The sequence below is a fragment of the Maylandia zebra genome, linkage group LG6 (assembly GCF_041146795.1).
Source record: "Maylandia zebra isolate NMK-2024a linkage group LG6, Mzebra_GT3a, whole genome shotgun sequence".
Taxonomy (NCBI): domain Eukaryota; kingdom Metazoa; phylum Chordata; class Actinopteri; order Cichliformes; family Cichlidae; genus Maylandia; species Maylandia zebra.
In genome coordinates, this window is record NC_135172.1 from 31253641 (window position 1) to 31279008 (window position 25368).

Consider the following 25368-nt stretch of genomic DNA (forward strand, 5'->3'; position numbering starts at 1 on the left):
ACCCCTCCAAATGCTCTTCCTCCTCCCATTTCCTCTTTCACTGTGCTTATTTTTTCCCCCCCCATCTCTGCATCGACTTTCCTTTGTCCCGTCTTCATGTTCTACCCCTGGACAAGTGTCCCCTCACGACAACCTAATTCATCAACTCTCACTTTGTCATTGCATCCTCCTACACAGTCCTACCTACTCGTCTTCCTCCTTAAATTCATCATTTCCTCCTCCTCCCCCAAATCCACACCGCTTGACCTTTTCCTCACCATTATTTCCTGCCGTTCCAACTGTGTTCCACTCTGCTGTGTAGGGGTGACTAAAGATGTGAAGCAAAAGTGGGTGAGGTGGTCCAGGGTGTTATTTGCTTACACTCCTAATGGCTCCACTGATACGGGCCAAGTAGGAAGGCGACAGTTGTTCCTGTAGCAACGGGGGCCAAATGAAGCCAGGCTGCCTGAATGGCTGGATAGTTTATTTAGCCATTTGTGTCCGTGTGTGTTGGGGTGGAGGACTAAGGAAACTGAGAGCATTATCAACAGACTGTTTTTGTTGTGTTGAAGTGGATTTTCTTCTCAAAGGGGAAGTGAGGAAGGAGTACAACCACTTTCTCAGATCCTCGTGCAAGCTCTCTATAAAATTTGCTTTGGATTAAATTTGCATTCTTGCTGTATGTAAGGTAAAATTAAAGTGCAGGTACATTGGTATTCTTTTTAATATCCTACATAGATTAAGGTATGCTAAAACTAAAGACGTGTACATATGTACCTGGTTGGCCTCTCCCATTGTGTGGTGCGTGTGATGTGGTTCAGGTACTGTATCCTTCCAGAGGCCGTCCTCCTCTCTTCCCAGCTGTTTCATTGTACACAATGACACAAAGTTAATATTCACCATTTAAAAAAACTAAACAACACGAAACAAACAAACAAAAAACCCCACACAACATTACTTCATTTGTTAAAAGGATAATATTCAAAAGTTACTACTTAATTCAATCAAATGGACAAACTCCAAATACAAAAATAAGGGGTTTTTTTTAAAATTAAAAACAGAACTAATAGCCAACAGGATAGATAAAATGTCTGAGGATACTGACCCGTCAGGTAAGTCATTGTCAAATAGACGACTGCAGTCTACCACTGGTCCTCCAGAACCGATGCGATCTCTGGACTGAAGACTTACTACAGTTTAAGACGAGAAAGATAATACAGCAGCGATTTTACTCACTATAAGGCTCAAAGTAAATTGAGCATTTTGTATTCTGTTATGCGTTTGTGTCACTTAAGCCATTTTCACACATGCACTTTTCTCATATGCAACCAGCAAAGCTGCATAATATAAGACAACAAATGTCAGATGGCGTTGGATTGGACATTAAAGAGTCTTTAACCTGCCAGCTTGTGAGTATAAAGTCAGTGTAATGTAAAAGAGATGTTATTCGCCTCCTGAAGGCAAGCTGTAGAAATGTATTTTCACTTCAGGGTAACATCTCTATTTACATTTCAATACTTCTGTTTCTGAGACCAACGCATGGAGCTGATGATCTGAGTTATTTGCATAATGGTAAATGCAGGTGTTAGAGACAATGCCAGGTGGTAACTGTACTTCGTGCACAGGCAAATGGGAAACAATACCCACACACTTAAACAAGCAGTTTATGCAGTGATAACAGTATTTCTTACCTACTATCTGTCCTCTCACAGTATCATTGTCATTTGGGCCCAGTTTATTCAGGTCAAGTCTCTGATCTGCAAACAAAATAGAAAAACGGATTCAGCATCTGCTGCATGTTTAACCTTTAAAAGTGTACCTCGAGGAGTCATACCAATAATGACACTAAGGAAAAAAAAGAAGTTGTGTAGGTAGCACAGGCTATAAATACAAGATTGTTATAACTACTCTGATGTAAAAATAAATAAATAAATAAATAAATAAATAAATAAATAAATCATCATCATCATCATCATCCGGGTTTAAACCCATAAGCTGAGCATTTGTTACGGCAAAACCAGATGACGCAAGCGAGGACTTTGAATTGTGGCAAAAAGTTGAGCCAGGATTAGCATTTTTTGTCTGCGTTTTAAATAGTGCAAGAAACCACTGCTTCACTTAAAAGCCCATATTTCTGTGCATGTACAGAGAATACTTCAAATGTCCCTATAATGTTTTTCTAAGTCTGTAAATTGGATCGCCGCTGGTTTCAAATGAGTGGTGATAACCCAATTTTTAACATGCAAGTTTAATAGCAGTTAATAAAAAGAGGAATCTGACTCAGGAGACAGCAAATGTAGCTATGTCTGGACACAAACTGTAATTAGCCTTGTTGTTTCTGAGTAAGTAAGAATTCACTGTCTGCTCAGGAAGGGGCAGTGGTGCTAGACACATAATCCAAGTCACTGAACAAGATCCAGACACAGATACACTCATCTACACACACACACACTAGATCCTACAAGGAGATTTGGACATATTCCAATTGACCAGTGCAGGAGTAATATCAATTAATTTTCATTAACAACACAACGGATGTGTGTACAGGTGTGTGTGTTGGCTAAACACAAGACGTAGGTTGAGTGTAAAATAAACAGAAATATGCAGAAGAGAGTGTGAAAGAAAGCAAGATAAAGGGACACTCCAGCTCACCATAAGCCAACTCTTAAGTTGTCATGTCTTTGGTTTGTGTGCATGACTTATTTTGCACATTAAATCGTTTAAATGGGAAGAAGCATATAGCTCATTTCTATAATGCCTGCGGGTTTGTGTGAGAACAAGTGCATCTGTTCCAGATATGTGTCTAGACTAAACAAGGATGGTTGAGCCTTACATGGCCAGAATAGTAAGCAGATTTTTTTTCTTAAATAAGAGAGGAGGAAAAACAGAGAGACAGAACATTTAAAGACCTTTAACCACAAGCCCTCACCACACCATTCAATTCCTCAGAGCTTTAAAAGCTGTGTGCTGCAATAGACTAAACTGCATAAATATGTGTCAATGTGCACATGCAGAGCCACATGTTTAATTTAGTCGCTTCATTTAGATAATGCACAGCTGTCTGGACATGTTTGCCATGTCTGCATGCATGTGTAAAAACTGTAGAATCAACAGTATCACTATCAGCACATCAGGAAAAATAACAAGACGTTGCATCAACAGTATCAATACCAAGAACAAAAAGCAAAGTTCAAAGTGAGTGTACCAATAGTAGTAAGGCAAGTCATTTTGAAAAACTGGTGGTCTGTATGACTGTGTGTGAGTGTGTTAGTGAGTTTGTGGGTACAGAAATGAGGCAGATGACTTAGAGGTTTGTGTCTGTAATGCTAAAGCAGGAAATGAGTTCAGTGTAAAGCCAAACAACCTTCTAGTAAACTAGGCAACCATGCTGGATACCCTTTTGCAAGACTGTGCAAGAGCAGTGTGTGTGTGTGTGTGTGTGTGTGTGTGTAGGGGAAGTTTTGTAAGGGTTTTGTGTTTATACTGGATGGCAGAGTGTGCTATGTGTATGAATATGACTTGCAGGAACTCAGACAATTCCAGTAATGCCTTTTTGTGTGTTTGGGTTGTTTTTATGTTTTTGCCTGTGTATGTGCACATCTTGGTTAGACCACAGAGTGGGCTCCATTCATGTGTCTAAATATGAATTCATGTATCTGCACAACACAGGAGGAGGACAAAGGCATAGAGCAAGGACCTGTCACAGAACATGCTTCCCTGTCCACTTTCTGTGGCTGAGATAAAGTATAATTTCTGCCATGTTGACTGCACAGTAAGTGGCTTGTCTGGAGCCTAAACTGTCTGCCTCTGGAAGTGGATAAATTTAAGTCCCCCGTCATAGTGAGGTAAAAGTATTGCACCAGGCTTTCTTAGGTTGTCAAGGTCCCTTATGTGGCAACAATAATGCTGTTGTGGTTTTCGGAGGATTAGGGGGAATTTCATGAGCCAGAAATACCATTTAGCAAATCCAGAAAGGTGCTGGAAAGTATTCTGAATGCTTATGTGAAGTATTTAGCTTGACAGTTAGAAGCTGGAATAAGAGGCTGTCGCATCTGGGCCAACCAAACTACAACTGCTTGCATTCATGGAATTCATGCATTAATAGCTTCAATATTGCAGTTTGGATTAACAAAACACTTCAGTAAGTGACATTATTTGACAACTCCATAAGAGTTTTTTTTTGGAGAAAGACAAGCAGACTGGAACAGAGAAAAGGTTGGATACATATAAAAAGGGATAAATGTAACTCAGTGTGGTCTGGTACAAGTCTGACGGCCTGTGTTTAGGGCAGGCCAGGAAGACAGATTGAAGGAAAAGATGAGAATGACTGGAAGGAATGTTAATTTGATAGTCTGGACTTTGGTTAAGGGTATACGTGTCTGGTACTCCCAAAAAGTTAGGCAGGGTTAACAGGCATTTGGAATGCACAGAATATATTTGAAATAAAAGACCGTAACAGTGAGGTGACGGTCTTAAGCATGTAGATTAAGAACTGCTCATTTGAGAATGTGAGCATCTGTACAAGTATGTTGGGATCTTGTTCTGGGGCAACCAGTGATTATCTCATGCCATCATCAATCAGCAGCATGTTTCTTCCTCTTTTTTTTCCTGACAAGAAAGTCATTTTGCTTTAAATAGAACTATTGGCACTGATTTGGTCACAGGAGCCAGATGTCTGCAGCAAAAAATATTTGTGATATGTTATAAGGAGTTGCCATAAATCTCATAGCAATGAATGGCTGGCATATATGCTGTAGCAGGTTGCAGGCTAGGACACAGCTCACATGCTGCATGCCTACTGTAGCAGCAGGCATGCTATCTATTGCTGCAACCAGCAGAGGCACAGGAAAGACGAGTGTCAAGTCTGAAACCTAGGCTGTCTGGAGACATTTGGTTTGATTCACACATTTGTTTATGTGCGATAAGTTCAGTGCAGAATGTGTGAACAAAGGTTAACCTGGCATACCTAACTGAATCACACTTCAATAACAATCCTGACAGGTCACCTTATGGCAAAAGATGTACAAAAACAGAACACTGACCTGTTTTCAGTCAATGCGAAAGAAACACCTAAATTCATACTTACAATAATACAAATAGCTACTTACAGCCCGTGTCTTTGAGTCTGTTAATGGCATTGGACAGGAGGCGTACACAGCCCAGGAAACCCGCGCCCTGCTTTTTGTGGATCTTCTTGTGGTTCCATACACTGATGGTTATGGAGTCGGACTTTCCAATGTATCTGATGGGGTGAGAGAAAGAAAGTGAAAAAAAGACAGGTCAATAAAATAGAAACGATGAGTAATAACAAAGCTTTTAAGTCTTGACACTGTACTTGGAAAAAAAAGTTCCAAGACGTGTGCTTAGAGGCTCAACCCTTAAGAAGAGTGATATGAAATTGAATGAACTCACAAGTTAAAATAACCCTGCGCTCCAGAGATTTCCTAAAAATTATTACAGTTACTAAAAACTAAGCCAAAAAGAAGAAACACAAAACCATAACCTTCCATTTTACATGTACTTCTCTCTGAACCTGTCACAGAGTTTTAGATGTACACTTTGTAATGAGGCTGATTAGTGCATCACATTTAAAAGTAACTTCTGTCCCTGTGTGTGTGCGCGCGTGTGTAGAATCAGCACCGCTGAGGCCAGTCTAGTCGTGGTTTAAGGAACAGAGGAAGTCCCCGCGATGTGCTTCACCGCTGTCTGAGGCTTAGACAGCTCTTACAGTAAACACAATATTCAAATGCACAATCTCACATTCACTAACACACACGTAATTACAGTCTAGCAGCTGTTTTGCTATTATGCTGCATCGCAGTGGCATGGAGGGGATTTTCCTGCTCAACACATCAAAACATATAGGTTTGGTATAAAAGCCAAAACAAGGATGTTGGTAAAATGATAAGATATTCTTATGACCAGAATCCAGTAGCACATTGGCACACCGTTTGCTTCCCAGTAAATATTAACGTGTGGTTCACTGCGCATGTTTGTTAAAATCTCACTCTAATACTTTAACACCATTTGATGGCAAATTTTTTGAACGAATAGACCATTTTCTTTGCCACAAAGCATCAATTAAGCTCCAGTTTTTTAACATAAAGAAGAGTTAAATATACAGCATATTTGCCAGGGTGTTGATATTGACACAAAATGATTAGGATCATTAAATTTTCGGTTCTTTAGTTCCTGCTTTTTGTGTGCTGGGGTAAAAAGAAACCATACTTTTTTTATGTTTTCTTTCTACACAGTGTGGTTTACATTAAACAGGTCTCTTGATGCGGAGGTATGCTGTGCAAAGCACCACCTCAAGGCAACAGATTTAGAAGAGAGAAAAAAAAAGCTAAATTGCTGACAAGACTATGAAAGAGTGTCGCAAGATAAGAGAAGTTGAAAAAGTCATTTCCTGACTCACAAAAACATACTGACATAACACTTCAAACAATCTCGAATTTAGCAACAGTGAGGCACTGTCTGATGGTAGCCTGTCTGATGAAAGTTGAGTAAACTTTGCAGGACGGTTTATGACTTGAAATGCTGATATGACACATCTCTAAAGTGTGAATTAACCAAGGCTTCCTGTTTTCAATAGATGATTCCTGGGACAGATGGGATGTGAAAACAAGTGCAGGCCCCTAAAGTTCTCACTGAAAATCCTTGAATTTTTTCCAAAATCTATCTTCATCAATTATTTCTTATTGCTCAAAAGAAAATTGTCTTTATGTTGCTATGCTAACTTCTTTCCCGTAACTCTTCATCTCTTTCATGAATTCAAAACAAACGATGATGATAACATGGAAAAAATACAGAAACTTAAAATGTAAAGAGCATAGAGGATCAATAAGGATTCAGCCCTTGTTTTTGTCACAAATTTTTATTAACAATTTATAAAATCAATAAAATTCTTAACTTGTTGGAGATGACTGACTCGGCATTGTGATCGTCCAATCACATTCTGTGTAAACACAGCCTCAAAAGACGATCTTCAGCTGAACTTTAACACACAGTGTGAAAATGTTGTGTTTTGAACAGTTTTTTTTTCTGTTCTCATCTGTACGAAAAGCACTTTGGCTCAATGTACTGATCACTACAGATAAAAATGAGATACAAACTTTATTGTCAAAACCCAAGTTTAAAGGGTAATTCTACAAAAAAGAAAAGTATTTAAGGAGAAACACTGTTAAATATGCACAGTTTATCACTGTGTTAGGAAACCCTCCCAAAAACCTTTATTTTTGCTCGAATTCTTTGGTTTATTTACGCACTGAGCACTGTGTATCTGACATCATTCTCAATAAGTCACACAGATGCTAGCACGCGCATAACACATGAAGTTAATCTAGTGGTCTGAGGCGCCTTCGTCATGTTTTTATGAAAAAATAAAAAAGGTTACTGGCCTAAATTTGGGACAATACTCTGTGTGTGTCTCTCTCATCCACATACACATTTATGGAAAGAAAAATACAAGGATATTAGCCACAGCAGCAGCAAAATTAGCACTTTTTTATTAAACTATAGGCAGGTAAATTTGATGTAGAGGTAATGCCTGTGTCAAGCGATCTATATTGAGGAGAGTTGGGTTGACAACTACTACCAATATATTATTGATCTGGATGTCAACAAATGCCAGAAGGAATCAACGCTAATGCCATCTATGTGTTCAACACTTTACACATCCTAATTGAACAAGATTTGATTTGTTCCCAGTGATAAAGACGGCTGAATTACATAAGGCTGTACAACACAACATGTACAGAATTTAACGTCTCTTGGGGAAAGGCAGAGGGAGCAGCAAGCAAACCCAATACTCCCAACTAAAGTAATGTGAAGACTTGTACTGAAAAGCCTGGAAATAAGAGGCCAAGCATGAAAAGACAACCTGCCAAAACAAGACCTGCATACTGCAGAGTTCATAAACTTTCAACACTTACTAGATTTTTTTTTTTTGTGTCCTCAAATATCTTCTGTGCAGGACACCAAGGTGAATTATAGTGTGTAAATTGTAGTCTAAAAAAGCAAATAATTATTTTAGTGTATTTACAATAACAAGGCCCCTGTCAGGACCAGTGTCATGCTGAAAAAGACTCCACCTCCTAAAGCTAGAGGCTGAGGTTGGGGGTGTGGTGAGCTGGCGATCTGCCAAGCCCACACTCCCATTTGCTTTCTGTGGCATGTTAGCCATTTCCTGAACCAGAGGAAGAGGCCAGGGGTCACGGGTGGGGAATACACCCTCTCTGAGACGGTGGGGAAACAGAGAGGGGAGGAGAATTATGTAAACGGAGGGAACCTGAGGTCATTGTTGACAGAGCAAAAATATTCGAATTGTCCATCTGTAGAGAAATGAGAAACCCTCACACATGCATGTTCACCGAAAGTGTATTTACTTTAACATTTGCATTAATTTAAGGCTGTGTGCACGATTAATATTTCTATTATTATAAATTACTGTTATTCATTACATAAAAAGTAACTCGCACACTTCGATGCTGTTGAAAAGAAGCAAACATAGAGACAACTGTCAGAATCGAAGAAGCTGTGACGGCAAAAAACGAGGATGAACTAAACCAATTGCTAGACAGTGAGCCAACATACCAATTGTGATACATATTTTCACCCTGTAACTTGACACTGTCTTTCTTTTGGACTTCATGTGTGCATCTATTTCTTCATGACTCATTCTTCAGGCCCCTTATTTCCTCTCATTTTCTTCAGTTACCACAGTTTCATCTCTTCATCTCTCACCAGTGCATAGGCATAATCAAAAGTGGGGTTTACTGTGATCAGTTCTTGAAATGGCCTGTCAACACAATCCTCGGTAGAGATTAACATTCAGAGTGCACAGCCCCAGTGAAATCAATATCTGAGACCACAGAAAAGATGATGAACACATTATTTTATACTTGATCTGAAACCGTAACAAACAGGTGTTTTTAAACATTGGGGACAGAAAGAAAACGAAAGGAGCCCGCCCTTGTTGAAGGAGCAGGTTTCAAGATTTAAGTTGCATAGTGTTACAAAGGCTGATGATATGTGGCTAATCCTAAAAGAGATTAAAATAAAGTAGAGCTTTAAATGTGTGCGATCCACATTTAGTTGAGACAAAGCTAGCTTGCCAAAAAAAGTCTTCAGATTCACACAGAAGACCTTTCTGGAGTTATTTCCACAAATGCTCCGGAAGTAGACATAACCTGTTACTTTAGAGCACCATATCAATACAAGTTGGCTCCCTCCACATAAAATGTAATGAAAATACCTTTTGTGAGGCCTGTGGTATGGGACGCCTGAAATGTTACGCTACAGGTTTTGTTTTTATGTAATTGATCAGGTTGGTTTGTTTTTTTAACAGGGGAAAGATACAAATCAATCTACCTTCCTTCCACACAAAGACATGTGAGTGAGCAAAATCAGTACACTACATTCCTTCCTTCTATGTTTCTTTTGACCATTTTGAATTTGATTGATAGTAAACGCACACTTTTACAGCATTTGTTTCTTAATTAGCCACAAAGAGTAAGCAGCAATCTGGCACACGGCTTCTCCTGTTGACTTACAGATCATAATGTTGATTCCATTTTGGGTCCAGCGTATTTCTCACAGTATCTGTAGAGTGGCATTGTCCTGAACCATCCACCACCACTTTGGCAAAGGGATCTGGCAACCCTGTAAAAGTGGACAAACATTTTGTTTAACCTTTGTACAAACCCTGTGGGTACACCAATCATGGAGGCACTAGAGGTGACACAGTTTTTAACCCTTATTTTTGTCACTCCTTTGAGACTGCAGTGACAAGTTTATCTGGTTGTCCTCATTTACAGACAGTCAGGTTGGCAGCTACACCACTACTTTGTGAGAGTTCCTCTTAAAATTACATGTTGATTTTCTCTGCATTTCCCCCCCCCCCTGCTTTTTAACTGTAATAATAATCTGCTGTAGTCCATAAACATTACATTTTTCCCCATATGATGATAATATCCCTGCAGTGTCTGACTAAAACTAAACTCAGGTTCATGTGAAGGTCATGAAACCAGCAGAGACAGGAGGATGGATACATGTGTTGCTGTGTAAGCTTGTGGGTAAATATATGGACACTATAAAGAAAGTTATTAGTCTAATCAAGCGTCTTGTTTTGTACGTTTTGGTTAGCTTCCTATTTCATGCTATAACTGATAATACACCTATTAAACAGGTATTTGATAAGATAAAATACTAACTTTAACGCTCTTTATCTTATGTTTAAGATGAAGGATTTTTTAAAAAGTAAGAAAGTACAATTAAAATCTTCTCACGGGCTACTGTATTTTGTGAAACATTTACACAACACATGGAACATATGAAGCAATATGCAGAAAAACTTTACGACAAGTCTGTTCACAGTATCTCACTCATTTGGAAATCTGATAAGAGATTCTTCATGGTGTATTTATCTTAGGGTCCCTGTCTAGGTCTGTGCATGCATGTGTATGTTTTTTTAAACTGCCGAGGTATGAAACTCTGAGCGCAGACACTTTACACAAGATAAACCTGTTTAGTCACTCAGTGGTGTCTTGGAATTTCCTTTGTTGTGGTTGTGCATTTGTGTATATACATAAGAGCATTTTTTTTTTTTTTTTTAAAGACAAAAATGAAGTACAAGCTGCTTTTGGCAGTTCAGTGCTTTCAGAGAAACCATAATTTCCAACTGAAGTAAAAACAGTGCATTTCTTGGCTGTATACTTTGGCAGTGTTTCTGCAGTGCAGTGTACTGCAAGCCCAGTGGCTGGCTGAGTCTGAGTCAACGCCAGGCCTGGCCAAAGCACTGGGCAATTTATTTTTAAATATATTTTTAAGTTGTTTTTCCCCTTTTTTTAATAAACATAAGCTGAGCTGTTAGAGCTAATGTAAGGTATGTTTTAATCCTACTTTTACATTGCAAATTTTTAACTATAACAGCTGGAAACCAAAAAGGTTTTAAAACAATTTTTTTGTAGTCGTTTACTTGATGATTTTGGATTTAAATTCAATAATTAAGGTATGTAAACCTTTGAGGGTAGTTAACCAATGAGTTTACGTTTTAATTAAAACAAACAAACAAACAAACAAGCTAAGTATAAACTTCGTCCTTGCATGCTCTTAAACTAAACTGTAAATGTAACCACTAAATCTAGTACTATTATTATTTACAGTATTTCATGGGTTTGACTAAAATAGCGATATCCATCCTGTCCAATTAAAGTCTTTTAGTTTGGTTTTTATGTGCCAGTGAGCCACATTCCTATTACCAGAATTTGGGTTAGCATTGGGTCCTAGTGTGTACCAGGGCTCCTGTTGTGTTTAATAGACAGATGGCTCCTAAGGGACTTCTTTTACAGTTTTCCCAGTTTTACTTCAAAATGCTGCAAGCCACCACTGCTGACAAAGCATTCTAATGTACAAGAGAGGAAACAGGACAGGAATAGCATCTTATAAATAAAAATAGTTTTTACTTACGAAAGAAGTCTTTCTTTGCCAGGTTCTTTGCACACAGAACTGGGAAAAAAAAAGAAACAGATATTGTTTTCTTTTACTTTTTTTTTTTGCCAACAAACGCAAAAAAAACAAAACAAAAAACAAAGTGATTCAGATATATTTGCCACAATAATTTTGAAACAGCATTCCAACAATATTCGGTATCATTTAAAAAATTCTTTCCTTATTTTTTTATATTTAGCCATATTTAAAGAAATAATGGCCACAAATATGTTTCATATATGTCAAAAAGCTATTATAAAAAACACAATATACATAATGTATAAATGCTGGACATCTTAAATAATAACTTTCTCTCTCTAATTTTAGTAGATTTTCATTAATTATTTTTTAAGTTTCTAAGGCTGAATAGGTACTACTCTCTTTTGGCCTACATCTTGGTTTGTCCATTTTCACAGTCCCTCACAGGCTGAGACACTTGTTAAGGGTTTCTCACTGTAAAATATTGAACAGACAAGCTCTTTTTCTTGTAGCAAGCAAGTCTATGGGGGTTTGCAACACGAACTGCATACACTAGCTTTCAAAAGAAACAAGAGGGATACTAAAAGTATGTCCATGCTTGGCTATGGTTATACCCTTTAAGATGTTTTTTTAATTCTTAATTTTCCTACTCCTAAATATTTTGTACTACATGCTATAGAATATAAGTGAAATTAAGCTCTGTCTGGAACTGGCTGGACAATCTTATGATGCTTACAGAGTAAGACAAAATAGGCCAAGCATAGAAGGAAAAGAGGGGGAAAAAAGAAGAAAAAAAAAACGAGCGGTGGCAGAGAAAACTTGCACAATGAATGTTTAGAAAAAAACAACAGTGAAAAGGTGAAAGATGCAAAAGGAAGTTAATAAGCACCCTTCACTGCCAGCAGACAGACCAAGATCCCTATCACAAAAAGGCACTAAAGAAACACACACTATTCAGTCTCTCTGCTTTTAGCCATCCATGTATTTTAATATTCACTGCTTTCTATTCATGGTCCTGGGCAAGCCCTGCCAATACATTACTAATACAGGTACAGGTAACTTCTCTCTTTCCAAATAGCTTCACTGAGTTTTAGTCTTTGAGCAAGAAAGCAAACACCACAGTTAATCTAGAACAACTTAAACAGGAGGTAGTGCAAATCTGCTGAGCCCAAGGCAGCTCAATGAGCTGTAAAGGTATAACATCTGCTTACAAACACAAGTCTCATCTTTTGCTGCATATAAGCTTTCCTTGTCTCGAAATAAAAAGAAGAAACCCAAAAAACAGAATTGATTGTAAGCCATGCCCCCTTTCTGTTTTCTTAGCCTCAACTGAGAACTTTAATTTCTGATGAGTCCAAAAGGTAAGTTTCCGGTAGAGGAGCTGTTGTGTAATGCTTAACTGGCACCTACTTGCAGCAGAAAACAGGACGATAGCTATACTATACACAGCGTAGGTTAAAAGCTGCCATTGATCAGACGTTTCAAGCTTCAAAGTTGTATTGTCATATGCACAATAAAGAAACATGTTTCCCCGTGCAAAGAAATTCTCTTTGCCCTCCACAACAAATGCCAAACAAAAACACACACATATAAAAGCTATAGTATAAACAATAACTAAGACATACAAAAACTATTCTGGAAACTCCATATTAGAAATATAGTACAGACTATGAAAAAAAATATATAACTATACAAATGCAGCAATAGACTATATACCTAGGCACTATGGATAAAGGCATTATAAAGCAATTATAAAGCAATACTACCAACTCAGACTGCCTACTGCATACATCATTTACTATTTGATTCAGTACAGCAAATAAACAGTTTCTTATGCATTTGTCAAACTAGAAGTTTTCAAACGCATTAAGACAAGCCAAAACAGTGGGCATCTATTGTGTACATGGATTATATAACAGATTGCGTGTGTGTGTGAGAAACTGCCACTAATGAGCACTACTTCCGATAAAGATATGAGGCCGACTTGAGAAACAAACCTAGCATTACAGCCATTGCATGTGGAGACTTTGACAGTGACCAAAATGATACAGTCAATCAAATCAGAATCACAGCACAGGAACAGACAATCTCAACACAAACCAAACTGCGTTGACTGGATGAACACTAACCATCCACTTGTCAGGGGAAAATACACAGCCAAAGCCAACAGGTGCAGGCCAAATCAGAAGCAGCCAAAATAACCTCGCATGGGACAAAATGGACACGGTTATGTTGGCCAACAAGTGAAAAACAAGAGGTCTGAAATCTTGGCAGGACATATGTGAATAGATGCTACAACTGAAAGACTAAATACTGCAACAACAAAAAACAAAAACCCTCCAGAATGATCAGGATAGGCATGAAACCCATGCTTCAGGGTATTTGTAGAACTCTATAATGCAGATGTATTTCAAGGTGTTAGCAGTACAAACTTGGTCAGAAAGCTCATTTGCTCTTCTGCTTTGAAATTCTTGCCTGCTAAATATAATCAACATAGTCAATCCAAAATGAGTAACTGAGTAAAAGCTTTGATCATTCTGTCCACAAAAAAAAAAAAAAAAAAAAAAAAAAAAAAAAGTCTTTAGTTTGTTCCTGATTATAGGGCACAATTTGCTGTGGTTATTCACAACAACTGAAGCTTTTAATAATAAATATTTAAAAGTAAAGTCATAGGCATCACCTCTATCCCATTTATTTGCTCTTATGTAGGCTTTATCAATTGTATCTCTATATCTATATATCTCTATCTCTATCCATCTATAGATATATATCTATATATCTAGATCTATATCTCTATATCTCTATCTATAGATATCTATAGATATATAGTTGTTATATTCTATATAACACATATTCTGAAGTGAATTCATAAGTGAATTTCAAATATATCATTACGCAAACTGGAGACAGGTTGTCATTTAGAGGTCAGGAGCCAGGCTGGTAACCTCAACAAAATCTGGAGTGTAGACCTGACAGCAGTGTGCGCTCACCAGTGCTGAAGAGGCAGCACAGATTAGTAGCTAGCAGGTTAAATTGGGTGCACTTGGCTCTTAAGTTACCAAACTGTGTTAGTGAAAATTAAGGGATTAATCTGCACACTGCTCCACTGTCTCAGCCATAATTACGACAGGGCGAAAATCCTCTTTCTTGTTATCAATGGCCTCTCACTAACTGTGCTGCCAGGCACATCAGAATAAAGCTACTGATAGTGCTTAATATGTTCAAGGGGGTGTAACTTGCACAACAAATCAATAATCAGTGAAATAAGACAAACACAAGATCTAAGAGGGATAGAAATAATTACTGCAGGTAACTATGTTACTGGTGATTTTCTAAATTTGTGCTGTAAGATCATGGGAGGGAACAAGACAATATTAAAAGTGACATTTCATGAAACAAATAGTTCTGGACTGTAACCCATATGGACATGTGAGTTTGTACTAAGTGCTTTTTAGAGAAAAGATCTTCATTATTGATGAGCTAATGAACTTCTCACCCTTCAAATCAGGGAGAAAGCATCCTCCTCCAATTAGCTTCTTAAGGAGAACTGAGATCCAAAAAATACATAACTGGTACCAGAATACCAGAATACATAAAATAAAATTGTGACTTAACTGGCACCAAACATGACTTTAGGTACATTTTGTATTCATCATAATGCTCTTAGAAAACATGAATTTGGCACAATCTTAATATGGACTAAATACAATATAACAAAAATTAATTTTCAATAACGCTGTCTCACATAAACGGGACTTTGTACAACTAAAAGAAAAGATTTTAAAAAACACACACACACACACACACACACACACACACACACACACCAAAGAAGCTCCTATTTGAGCTTTTATTCAGCTTTTATTACTACTACCCCAGATCAGATTTCTATATCAATTTACAGCCTTCCCATAAGGATTTAGAAAATATGCCGAAATATTTTTATAACCTTATCTACACATATGCACACTCTTCCACTGTGAACTACAATCACCAATGAGTCAAATCTCACACTGTGCCCTCTAGGGATCCGACAGTGTTAAATAGCTGCCACGTGAGCAGGCAAGCCATGGCTGGCAGGAGACCAGACTCATTCAGATCCTAACACAGAAAGCTAGGTCAACTAGGAAACAGTAAACCACCAAGAAGCCCTGGGGTGAGGCTGTCCTTTGTGTTGTCTATGGGTCATCATCCCAACCATAAAACCTAATTTTAAAAGCAAGGGGAAAGATAATAAGTCTGACTGAATACTTGCGCAGTCACAAATGACAACCACTAACTGTCATTTTCTCTCTATTGTTTAATGAAAGAATTTCAGAATTCCTGGTATTTTAGATGTATGATTTTCAGCACATCTCCTGTTTTAATAATTCTGTTTAGCTGCTGATGTTATACCAAGATCTTTCACAATTCACTTAACCTTAAATACAGGTTACAGTTGTAGACATTCTTGGTAGGTAATCTTAAGACTGGAAATACTAACAGTACATACTAAAACAATAAATAATAATCCCTATAGCTATTTTGATTGCTCTCTTTTCCTAGTCTTGCAATAACATGAAGTTTTGATGATTAACTTACATCAAAAATCAGTTCAGTTAAAAACCTCAAGAGATTTGCATCTATTTTCACACTTCTCACTGCAGTGTTTGAATAATCAACTTTAAACATGGATAGCCAATATTCCACAGTATTTTTGTTAAAAATCATAGTCACATGCTGTGCTTGAAAAAATACTTTTAATAATACAGATTCTTGGGGAAAAGATAAATAAATAAATAGCTTCCTCCTAACATAGTCCTCTGACCACCCAATATTGCTCTCATCTTAAACAAAGCTGTGGTAGCAGTTAAAAGTTCAAAATGGGGTCAACTCTACTCCATTGTTTATTCAAAATGATTTAAAGGAGCAGCTGCTGTTTTGGGATAATTTGCAAGTGGATCACCACATTACACAGGCTAAAATAAGCCAGTGAAACAGCTACCCCAAACCAAACTTACCCATCTAAGCAATTAACATACAAGGATAATGTTTTTACCACTGTCTGGTAGATAAGGGATGTGGAGACACACAGTGCCCTTTCACTAATCCAGACAATATGTCTGTACATTTCAGAGGTCAACGGTACCACTTCCCCAGGGGAAATGGAAGTATACCATTTAAAGCCCATGAAAACCTTCCAAACCTACATTTGAATGTGTTAAAACGAGGACACAGGCTATAAACAACTAACAATTAAATGGCTTTTAATTAGAGCAGGGCGATGTGACCAAAAATATTCATCACGATATACATTTGAAAATTGGCGATAACAATATAATTCACACTAGACAAGACACTTTACAACTCCACAACTTTATTAGTGCGAAACAAACCAAAACAAACCAAAACAAAAAAACATCAATGTATTTTCACTTAAACAAGCAGCTGGTTTTTTTTTTTTATGTGCATTAAAGTTATATAAAAATTTAACAGTGCAAATGCAAATTCGTTGCTGGCAGTTTAACCAAAAGGCATTTCCAGTGGAAATTGGCCGACATATCCTCAGCATAACCACGTATAATATCCACAAAACTTAAGAGGTTATACACACACACACACACACACACACGGTAATATTATGTTGAAGCACAGTACGAATCACTCCGCGAGGCTCCTGCCTACGATAGCCGTAATGCTTATTCCGCCATGTGCGTATAAAAACAAAGGCACTGCGCATGCGCGTTTTACCCGTATTCTATTGCAGTATTTCATTTTCTTATTGTTGCCCAACATCATACCGGTATTACCGTGAACGGTATGATATGGCCCAGCCATACTTTTAATTACTTTTCCTTACAATGCAATTTTTGTCCAATCATCTTCTCAGATTATAAAATGATTTCATATGGTGATACTTTCATTTGCTACAACAGAGGAAATTTTTAAAATATTTTCAATTATAATATAATAATGTGTACAAATTACATCTTACAACTGAAAAAAAAAAAATGTATTGCTCTTCATTGCCACCCATGCAATTTCCATGAATTCACATTTGGTTATAATTATACTGTGAATTAAAAAAAAGAAAAGGTAACAAAATATTATGAGTGTCTTTGATCACAAAGGGAGGCATTTAGACAGGCGGCACTTTTGTAACATCTCCACCTGTCAGAATAAAAGTGTCAAGCTAAAGGTTGGTATTAGTTCTGGTCATAAGGTGAAAGATCATAAACAGACACATGCGGGGGGCGCCGGGTGATTCTGACTTTTTTTCTCAAGGGACCCTGCACAAGAAGTCATCAACAGTTGTTAAATGCCCTGCATTTGTTCGGAAAAGGGGTGAGGGGTGGGATGTGGGATCGGACTCCAAATCCTTTGAGTGTCCCGTGAGCCTAACGGTCAGAATAGATCGCAAGTTAATCAGTTTAATTCCGGTCGAGTACTTCTGTTGCAAAGGACCAGAGTAAAATCTCAAAAATATTAATAAAGAGAACCTTGACATGATACAAGCCTGGCAACTGCACCACAAACTAAATGTAATTGCTTGATCTGTCAATCAATGAATACATGTTAATACATTGACCAAACTGCCTGCAGACCCTGACAACGTAAAGATGAATGGAAAAAAATATATATTTCTAAAAAGGGATGACAAGAAAAAGGGCATGAGCTGCATTAGAGTTCACAAATGTTTGTGATTTGCAATCACCAGTTCACTGCACAACTACCAGCATGCCTCTAGCCTACTGCATTCTCAGATAGAGCAGAGCTGGGTTGCGCTGTCCAAGTAACCCCAGTAGATGACTGTGTGATTGCGCACAGCTAACACTACAGCCAAATGCAGCCATTTTGTGGTCCATTTGCTCAATTAATTATCCAGCAGCAATCCAAGGACAGTACAGTCAACAAATGCTGCATCAGCACGACCCTGCTGTTGAACATGCAGGGAACACTCTTTTGAAGAGCCTTTTTCTGTATCATGTTCATTGTTTCAAGTTCAGTTTAGTGCATATTTGCCTTAAGTTGTGATGATTAAACTAATGTGCAAGTTTACTGCTGTGCTGGTATTTAATTTAGATAGCATTAAGCCCATCGAGCTTCAGAGTTACCAAATATTAGCATAGTAAACTGTGTGGCGCAAAAGAAAATGTTCAACACTGTTGACTTTGAAAAGAAGCCCGGTGAAAGCTCAGGTCTCTCTAAAACTCATGCAGGGCCGGGTGAGAAAAGGCTTCTGTTATGCAAGCACTTTAAATATTTTTAAGCAGAATCCCAGTTTTCTGCCAAAAAAGGCATTCTCACAAACAAATAAACAAACTGAAAAAAAAAAAAAAAAAAAAAAAAAAAAAAGTTCAATGACCCAACAGGCAATGACTCACTAGAAAGCACAAAGTGGAATATAATCCGTTGGGGCTGGATTAAACACAACACAGCCAGAATAAGGAGGAGGTCAAATGCAATTCACAAGCTGAGTCATATTTAACAGCTTATGCCAGGGTGTCAGGTTTGACTATTAACTAGGATATTTTAAACCTCATTGCATTAGCAACATAAAGCTAACAAAGAATTCCTGTCAAATATGCAGGGTACAAACAAAGACAAAAAAAAAAAAAAAAAAAAAAAAAAAAAAAAAAAACCATGGTGAAAGTCATAATCAGCATTTTTTTAGTTACTACCTGTAATGTAAATAGTTGGAAACATTATTTGCTAACTTAAACTGTGGTTAGTGAGGGCACAAACCCTAATCTTGGCTGAACTAAGCATGGAGACAGTTAGGGCTTTTTAAGGAGGGGCAAAACAGCACAGCAATTAAAAAAATGATAAAGAAATATAAATGGGTGTGGTTGTACCAAGAGCTGTATCATTTTAGTCCGATGAGCTTGTTTTCACAATTGCTGGAAATTAAATGGAGGACACTCACCCAGCTCTAAATGATGATAAAAGTGAATCATTTCTATAGGATTTCTATAGAGACAACTACTTCAATAATGCACTGGCTTGCATAGTCATTCAAGTATGCATCTATAGCAACAATGTAAGTGACTTCAGGGACAGAAAGTTGCACAAAAACATATCAGATTTGGAAGATTAACAATATAGAGGGGAAAAAATGAATACTTTTCTACTTTACCAAGTCTTGTCTGCCAAGTAATGAAATGTGTTTATGGCCCATAGCCAGAATTTTATTACTCTCGCCTCTGAACACATTTCACCTGCTGCCTGCCAATGTGGGTTGAGAATAAAGCTTCAAGCTGCTAAACTAAGCTGCTTGAGACCATGTTAACATCCCCTTTTTCAATTTGGAAAAACAAACAAACAAAAACACAACAACAACAGAAACATAATAAAAGTCTGGCCAATGAAGGACTGTATTTACAAAAAAAAAAGTTCAACATTATTCCACACCAAGGTACACCAAGCCATACTACCAGTTTGCAGAGTTTATGAACACTGGGATTAAATGTCTCTAACATCTAAGCAAACTTACATCTAAAATGACCAAAGTCTACAAGACTGCCATTGCTAGGAGTGACTCTGTTAAGACAAAGTAATTAAGGAACCTGCATATTTTAATGAAAATATTTAGTGCCAAGAGCTGTATAGATATTTTTTCCTACCTCTGTAATATACCCGGTTGCATCGTGGTAGCCTTTGTGATAATGATAATAAGAGGGAAGGCCTTCAACTTCCCCCACAGATTTGGCTCTATTATGACTCTTACAACTCCCTTATGCAGTCTCATTCACAGTATTGTTTAAAAGTTAAACCAAACATTTCCACTTCCCTTCCTCGCTTACTTGCTCACTGCAATACAAGGAATAGAGCTCATGAGGGGAAGACGTCAGCACAAGTTGTCTATATGCAAGTTTATCTTACACTCTCCAAAAAATAAATATACATAAAAATAAAATAATGATGATGTGGTATGAATAAGCATTTATGGGTCTCCAAAACCTAATCTACACTTCCTCTATAAAACCATTACTCGATTTCTCAGCCTCCTACACTGAGCCTTCCTTGAGCCCAGTAAATGCGCAGGATGCCAATTGTGTCACTCAGTTGAGAGGCCAGTAGACTACAGCTGACACTCCCCCTCCTCTCTGCTCCCTGAGGAGATGCCAACAATTTGCAGGCAGGAATTTAGAGTGAATGTAGTCACTACATAGAGAGGGGTGAGAAGGTAAAGGCAAAATGTTCATCTGGAGGCAGGAATTTACGGTGGAATGAGAAGGGAGGAAGAAATGTCAGGAAGTGAGGAGAAAGGTATATCTACAGTCACAAATCTGTGGAATGCAGATATTAGAGGGGGAGAAATGGAGAGAAATACAGCAAAAGAGAGGGAGGGAAGGGGGGTAAAATAACTAGGGAATGACAGTGATGGTATTCCAGAAACAGTGGAAACACTGAGGGAGGAGTAGCAGGGATGGCAGTGAGAGATAAGAAAAAGTAGGGCAGGACTTTGTCTGGAAATCTATTGAGTGCATGCCATAAATAAAAAATGAAAAGTTCATTTCATCAAGTTCAATTGTTTCCACATTTATCTTTTCATTATGAACCATCAATAAATCTGGCATGTGTTTGATTACCATCGAATTTAATGATAACTGGCATAAAGCTTAAAAATGGTCAAATGTATTTAAAAAAGATCTCTATTTATATACTTTTATCCATAGTTACATTGAAAGTTGATTGAGCAATCCTCCTTATAATAAAATTCCCCAAATAATACCAGAACAACTACTGAAAGAGTTTGGGTTTTTCCATATCACCTAATAAAATACAAAGATTATTCTAAATTAGTATTTTGGATGCAGGGAAGCTGGCAAATAAGAACTAAATTGAGAGTTTTTTAATCTTGTGAAATCACTGATGAAAGATGTGGAGTCAGTAAAGAATCTAGGTCCAGATAATAAGAATTAAGGAAAAGGAAATGAGCTGTGAGTCAAGCAAGACCATCTAAAGCCTGAGTCACAAAGTAAATGGAATAATCATACAGGAAGAATAACGCTTGAATCGGATACATTGAAGTATAATATACCAGAGGAAAGTTATTCACATGTGACTTATTAGGTACACTTGTGACTGGGAAATAGCTTACTTCGGTCTGATACTTCGCCTAGTGGAAAGCTGGTCCAGGATCTTTATGAGGACAGACCACAATGGATGTGATCCAAGTAAATAGTGGTTCAAGAATGTAAGGTCATTTTTGTCAATATCTAAGATTAGAAGGCTACTGTGATTCAGATGTCAAACTATGTAAGGTTTGGGCTGGAAGAGTGATTTGTTTCATGTATAAGACACTAAGGAAGAGACAAAGGAAGACGGCCATTAGACATAGAAAAACATTGCTGCTTATTGTGCTTTCAGTTCACCCAAAAAGGCAATTTGCTCCTGAAGCTGCTTACCTGTGTGTAGATAGTCAAAAAGTTCAAATGACTGTTTTGTCATGGCTATAGTTTTAAACTACTTTTATATAATAATTTTCAGTACAAATGTATAATTCTATATGTATAATGTGTTTATTTACTATTCAGTACATGTAAAATTGTGTGCAGAACATGCTTGTCCATGTCTTAACAGCTTTATCTTAAAAGGCAACTATGGCTTCAATCTAAGTGCCAACTGGTTATTTGAAGGGATGAAAACTATAACTAGTATGCAGTGTAGGTCTATGCACAAAGTAACACGAAAACAATAGTTACGTGGATTTATTCCCATATGGATGGATTAATTTATTAACAGTCTCTGCGTGGACTATTAGCATCTATAAACAACACAAAGAGAGATGACAGGTGGAAAATGATGATGTTCATGACTGTGACGTGGAAAAAAAGCATTCTGAGGATGGGATGGGGAGGTGGAGATCTAGGAGAGTACCAACAGAGAAAAGAGCGATAAAAGAGGAGATGAGATGGAGCAGTGAAGGGAAAAGGACAAGCTAGTCACTACATGAGAGCCTACATTTTCATCACAATACAAAAAGCTAGATAGTCATATATTATTTAAGAACAAGGGCCAAAATACCACACGAGTTTGACTTCTTATAGAAAACTGCTGATAAAGTGATGCCATATCTTGCCCTTTGGATAACATGTAATGCTTAACAAATTTAATAGACCAACACCTAAAGTAAGGTTTAAGCTGTTTCTTTTAATGTGGCACTCCTTCCCTACGTATTCCCCAAAATATAAAACCGCTCTTCAAATAGTATATTTCAAAAGTGTCTGTGTGTGCTTGAAAGACAAAAAAAAAAAAAAAAAAAAAAAAAAAAAAGCACAAAAGTAACTGATCTACTGAGACCATTTGATACCCCTACTTGGACCTAGACCACTAAAGCACAGTGTGAGAGCAGGCCAGCCAGGTAGGGGGCACAATCAGTGGAAAATAGGTGTGTTCACACTTACAGGTACAAGGCAGCCGTATCTAGTGTGAACACACCCTATGTCTTTATTCATCTTGCAGCTCTATTCTAGTTGACAGGACATTGAGAAAGGATTGTAATAGCTGACAGAAGTGTGAGACTAAATGGTGAGAGATAGGCAACTAGTGTGAAGACAGAGGTAGGCGAGAAAGAGCAGTGACAGAAGTGTTGCAGTAAAAGTTATTTCCTGTCACTCTTCTCGTAGAGAAGCATTACATGAATGTGTGTGATATTTACCAACTAATTCTTGGTATCATTACTTTTCCGGTTCCATTTTGAAATGTTGGCCTGGACATCTGCTGGCTACACTTGACGCTTGGAAAAAGCTGTCTACTGCGCAGATGGTTAAGTCAGCATAGAAGCCAATTAGCTTCCATACTGATTACTGTAAAGATGCCATCGTTTTCAAAAAGGCTCTGGGTTCGCTGTCCACACTGCCACGCGAAAACAGCGTTTTCAAATGTATCCACCTTTTACCGAAAACGCCGTCTCAGTGTGGATGGAAGGCCAAAACAAAGAGAAAAAGATGCGTTTTCAAACGAAAACGTATTAGTGTGGCATGGCCACAAAGACAGACAACCATTTGCACTTTACTCTTTGACCTTTGCACCTAGAACTGTTATTTTAATTATGTTCAGAGTTTGAGCTACATGATCCTAATCTCCACCACTGCATAACTCACATCCTCCAAAACTGTATCTCAACCACAGTTACACTGAAAACACAGATAGAGAGCATGGAGTGAGTGTGGTGAGTGTGTGTGGTGGGGGGGTAACTTGAGTGGCAGTGGACGTGCTTGTGTGTTTATACAGTATACGCTGAGTGGTCTAGCAGACACTCAAGCAAACAGAAATGGGCAGTCTGACAGCTGAAACAGTAGCAGGAGAACATTGGAGGGGAAGAAAGTGTGGTCCCTGAAGTCTTGCCTTCCTTCCTGACAATAATAACATTTGTGGATGTTGCACATTGCCCTCGTTTTTACTTTCATGAGAAGAGAAAAAAAAAAATATATATATATATATATATATATATATATGATTTGACATAATGTTCTCCGTTGGCCTTATATTTACACCATCAACTGAATCTAATTTCACTTTCTCTGTGTTAAAGGGATTAAAAATAGAGAACATTACATTCTAGGGGTCCCTGGAATCCCCTCAGAGTCCCCCCAACACCCCCTCAGAGTCCCCAAACACACTTTGACAAGCATTAAGTACTGTGCTGTGTTGAGGAACTGGCACAGGAAGTGTGCGTTTACACGTGCGTTTTTGTGTGTGTAGGTGCATGCGTGCACAACACATGCATAAAACAGATAAAGAAAAAAAAAAAAAAAAAAAAAAAAAAGTACACCAAACTGGAGCCACACCGGCAGAGCCGTCTGACAGCTGTCTGGACTAGATCCGGGGGTGAGTGAAGGAGAGGAAGGAAGAGAGAGAAATGACAGAGAGATGAGGGACATCCTGTTCAAAAACGAAGTAATAAGACAAAAAGAAATAAAAAATAAAAAAAATTCAGTATAGAAACTTGCAATGAGTGTTGCAATGGGGAGTTCAAAGCTGCAAGCTGTATCTTTTAAGCAGAAACGCAGTATGTTTGGTTATACGTTCCCATTTGAACTGACTTTAACATAAAAGTAAACTGAAAATATTTGGGTTTAGACTGTTGGGTCGAAAGGGAAAAAGGAAACTGCAAGTTTTTGATGTTAGAGCCAAAGAAATAATCATTGAAAAATTAACAAACAATAAAAGGTATCTGCCAGTTGCAACCCTAGAGGATTTATATAGTTTAGGCAGTGACAGGAAGACAAAACCAGGAGTATTTTAATTGCAATGCAATCGCTGCTGAAAAATCATTTGTAAACTAAATACTAGGGCTGGGCCATATTATACCGTTCACGGTAATACCGGTATAATGTTAGGCAACGATAGGAAAATGAAATATCGCGATAGAATGGGAGTAAAACGCGCATGCGCAGTGCCTTTGTTTTCATACGCACATGGCCGATTGTTGAGTGAAACAGATGAACCAGAATTGGTTTGTAAAAATGGTGCAACTTCAGTGATGTGGAACTGGTTTGGTGTTTGTCCGTCAGATACACAACAAAGCACATTTTTTTGCAGAACATGCAAGCGGCAGTCGTTATTGTCGTATTTGTCGGACTAAGATGCTCTTAAATCTGGGAGTAATCTGTGTCCTAAACTCCGTATTCTTCAGGTCAAACAACACTGCAGCATCACTTAGAGTTAAAAACTGTCTAAATTCTTTCATCTTTAATAAAACGATCAGCATTGCTGCTTTACCAGGTGTAACTATAAAGTTTAACTTCCAGGCATCCATGAAAACAAAAGTTATTACATTTAACGGAGTTAGAAGTTAGCAGGAAGCTAGCGGAAGTTAGCTCGCTAGTTTCGCTAGTTACCTAAGCATGATATAGCACGTTCTGACGGAGAGATTTCTGAAAAAAATCAAACGTACAGCTCTGCTATCACTTCCAACATAAATGAAGACAG

The 25368-nt window shown here is 37.8% G+C and overlaps 1 protein-coding gene across 2 annotated transcripts in view; it reads right to left on the minus strand.

The window, feature by feature from the left end:
• LOC101467626 (E3 ubiquitin-protein ligase SMURF2) overlaps positions 1-25368 on the minus strand; it is a 61397-nt gene that overhangs the window by 22121 nt on the left and 13908 nt on the right. For both annotated transcript variants that reach the window (XM_004539222.3, XM_004539221.3), the window contains exons 2-7: positions 11449-11487; positions 9534-9642; positions 5088-5221; positions 1671-1736; positions 1085-1169; positions 757-840 (exon numbers count right to left, since the gene is read on the minus strand). In XM_004539222.3, coding sequence (XP_004539279.1) covers positions 757-840; positions 1085-1169; positions 1671-1736; positions 5088-5221; positions 9534-9642; positions 11449-11487 — 517 coding nt within the window. The remainder of the gene's footprint in view (positions 1-756; positions 841-1084; positions 1170-1670; positions 1737-5087; positions 5222-9533; positions 9643-11448; positions 11488-25368) is intronic.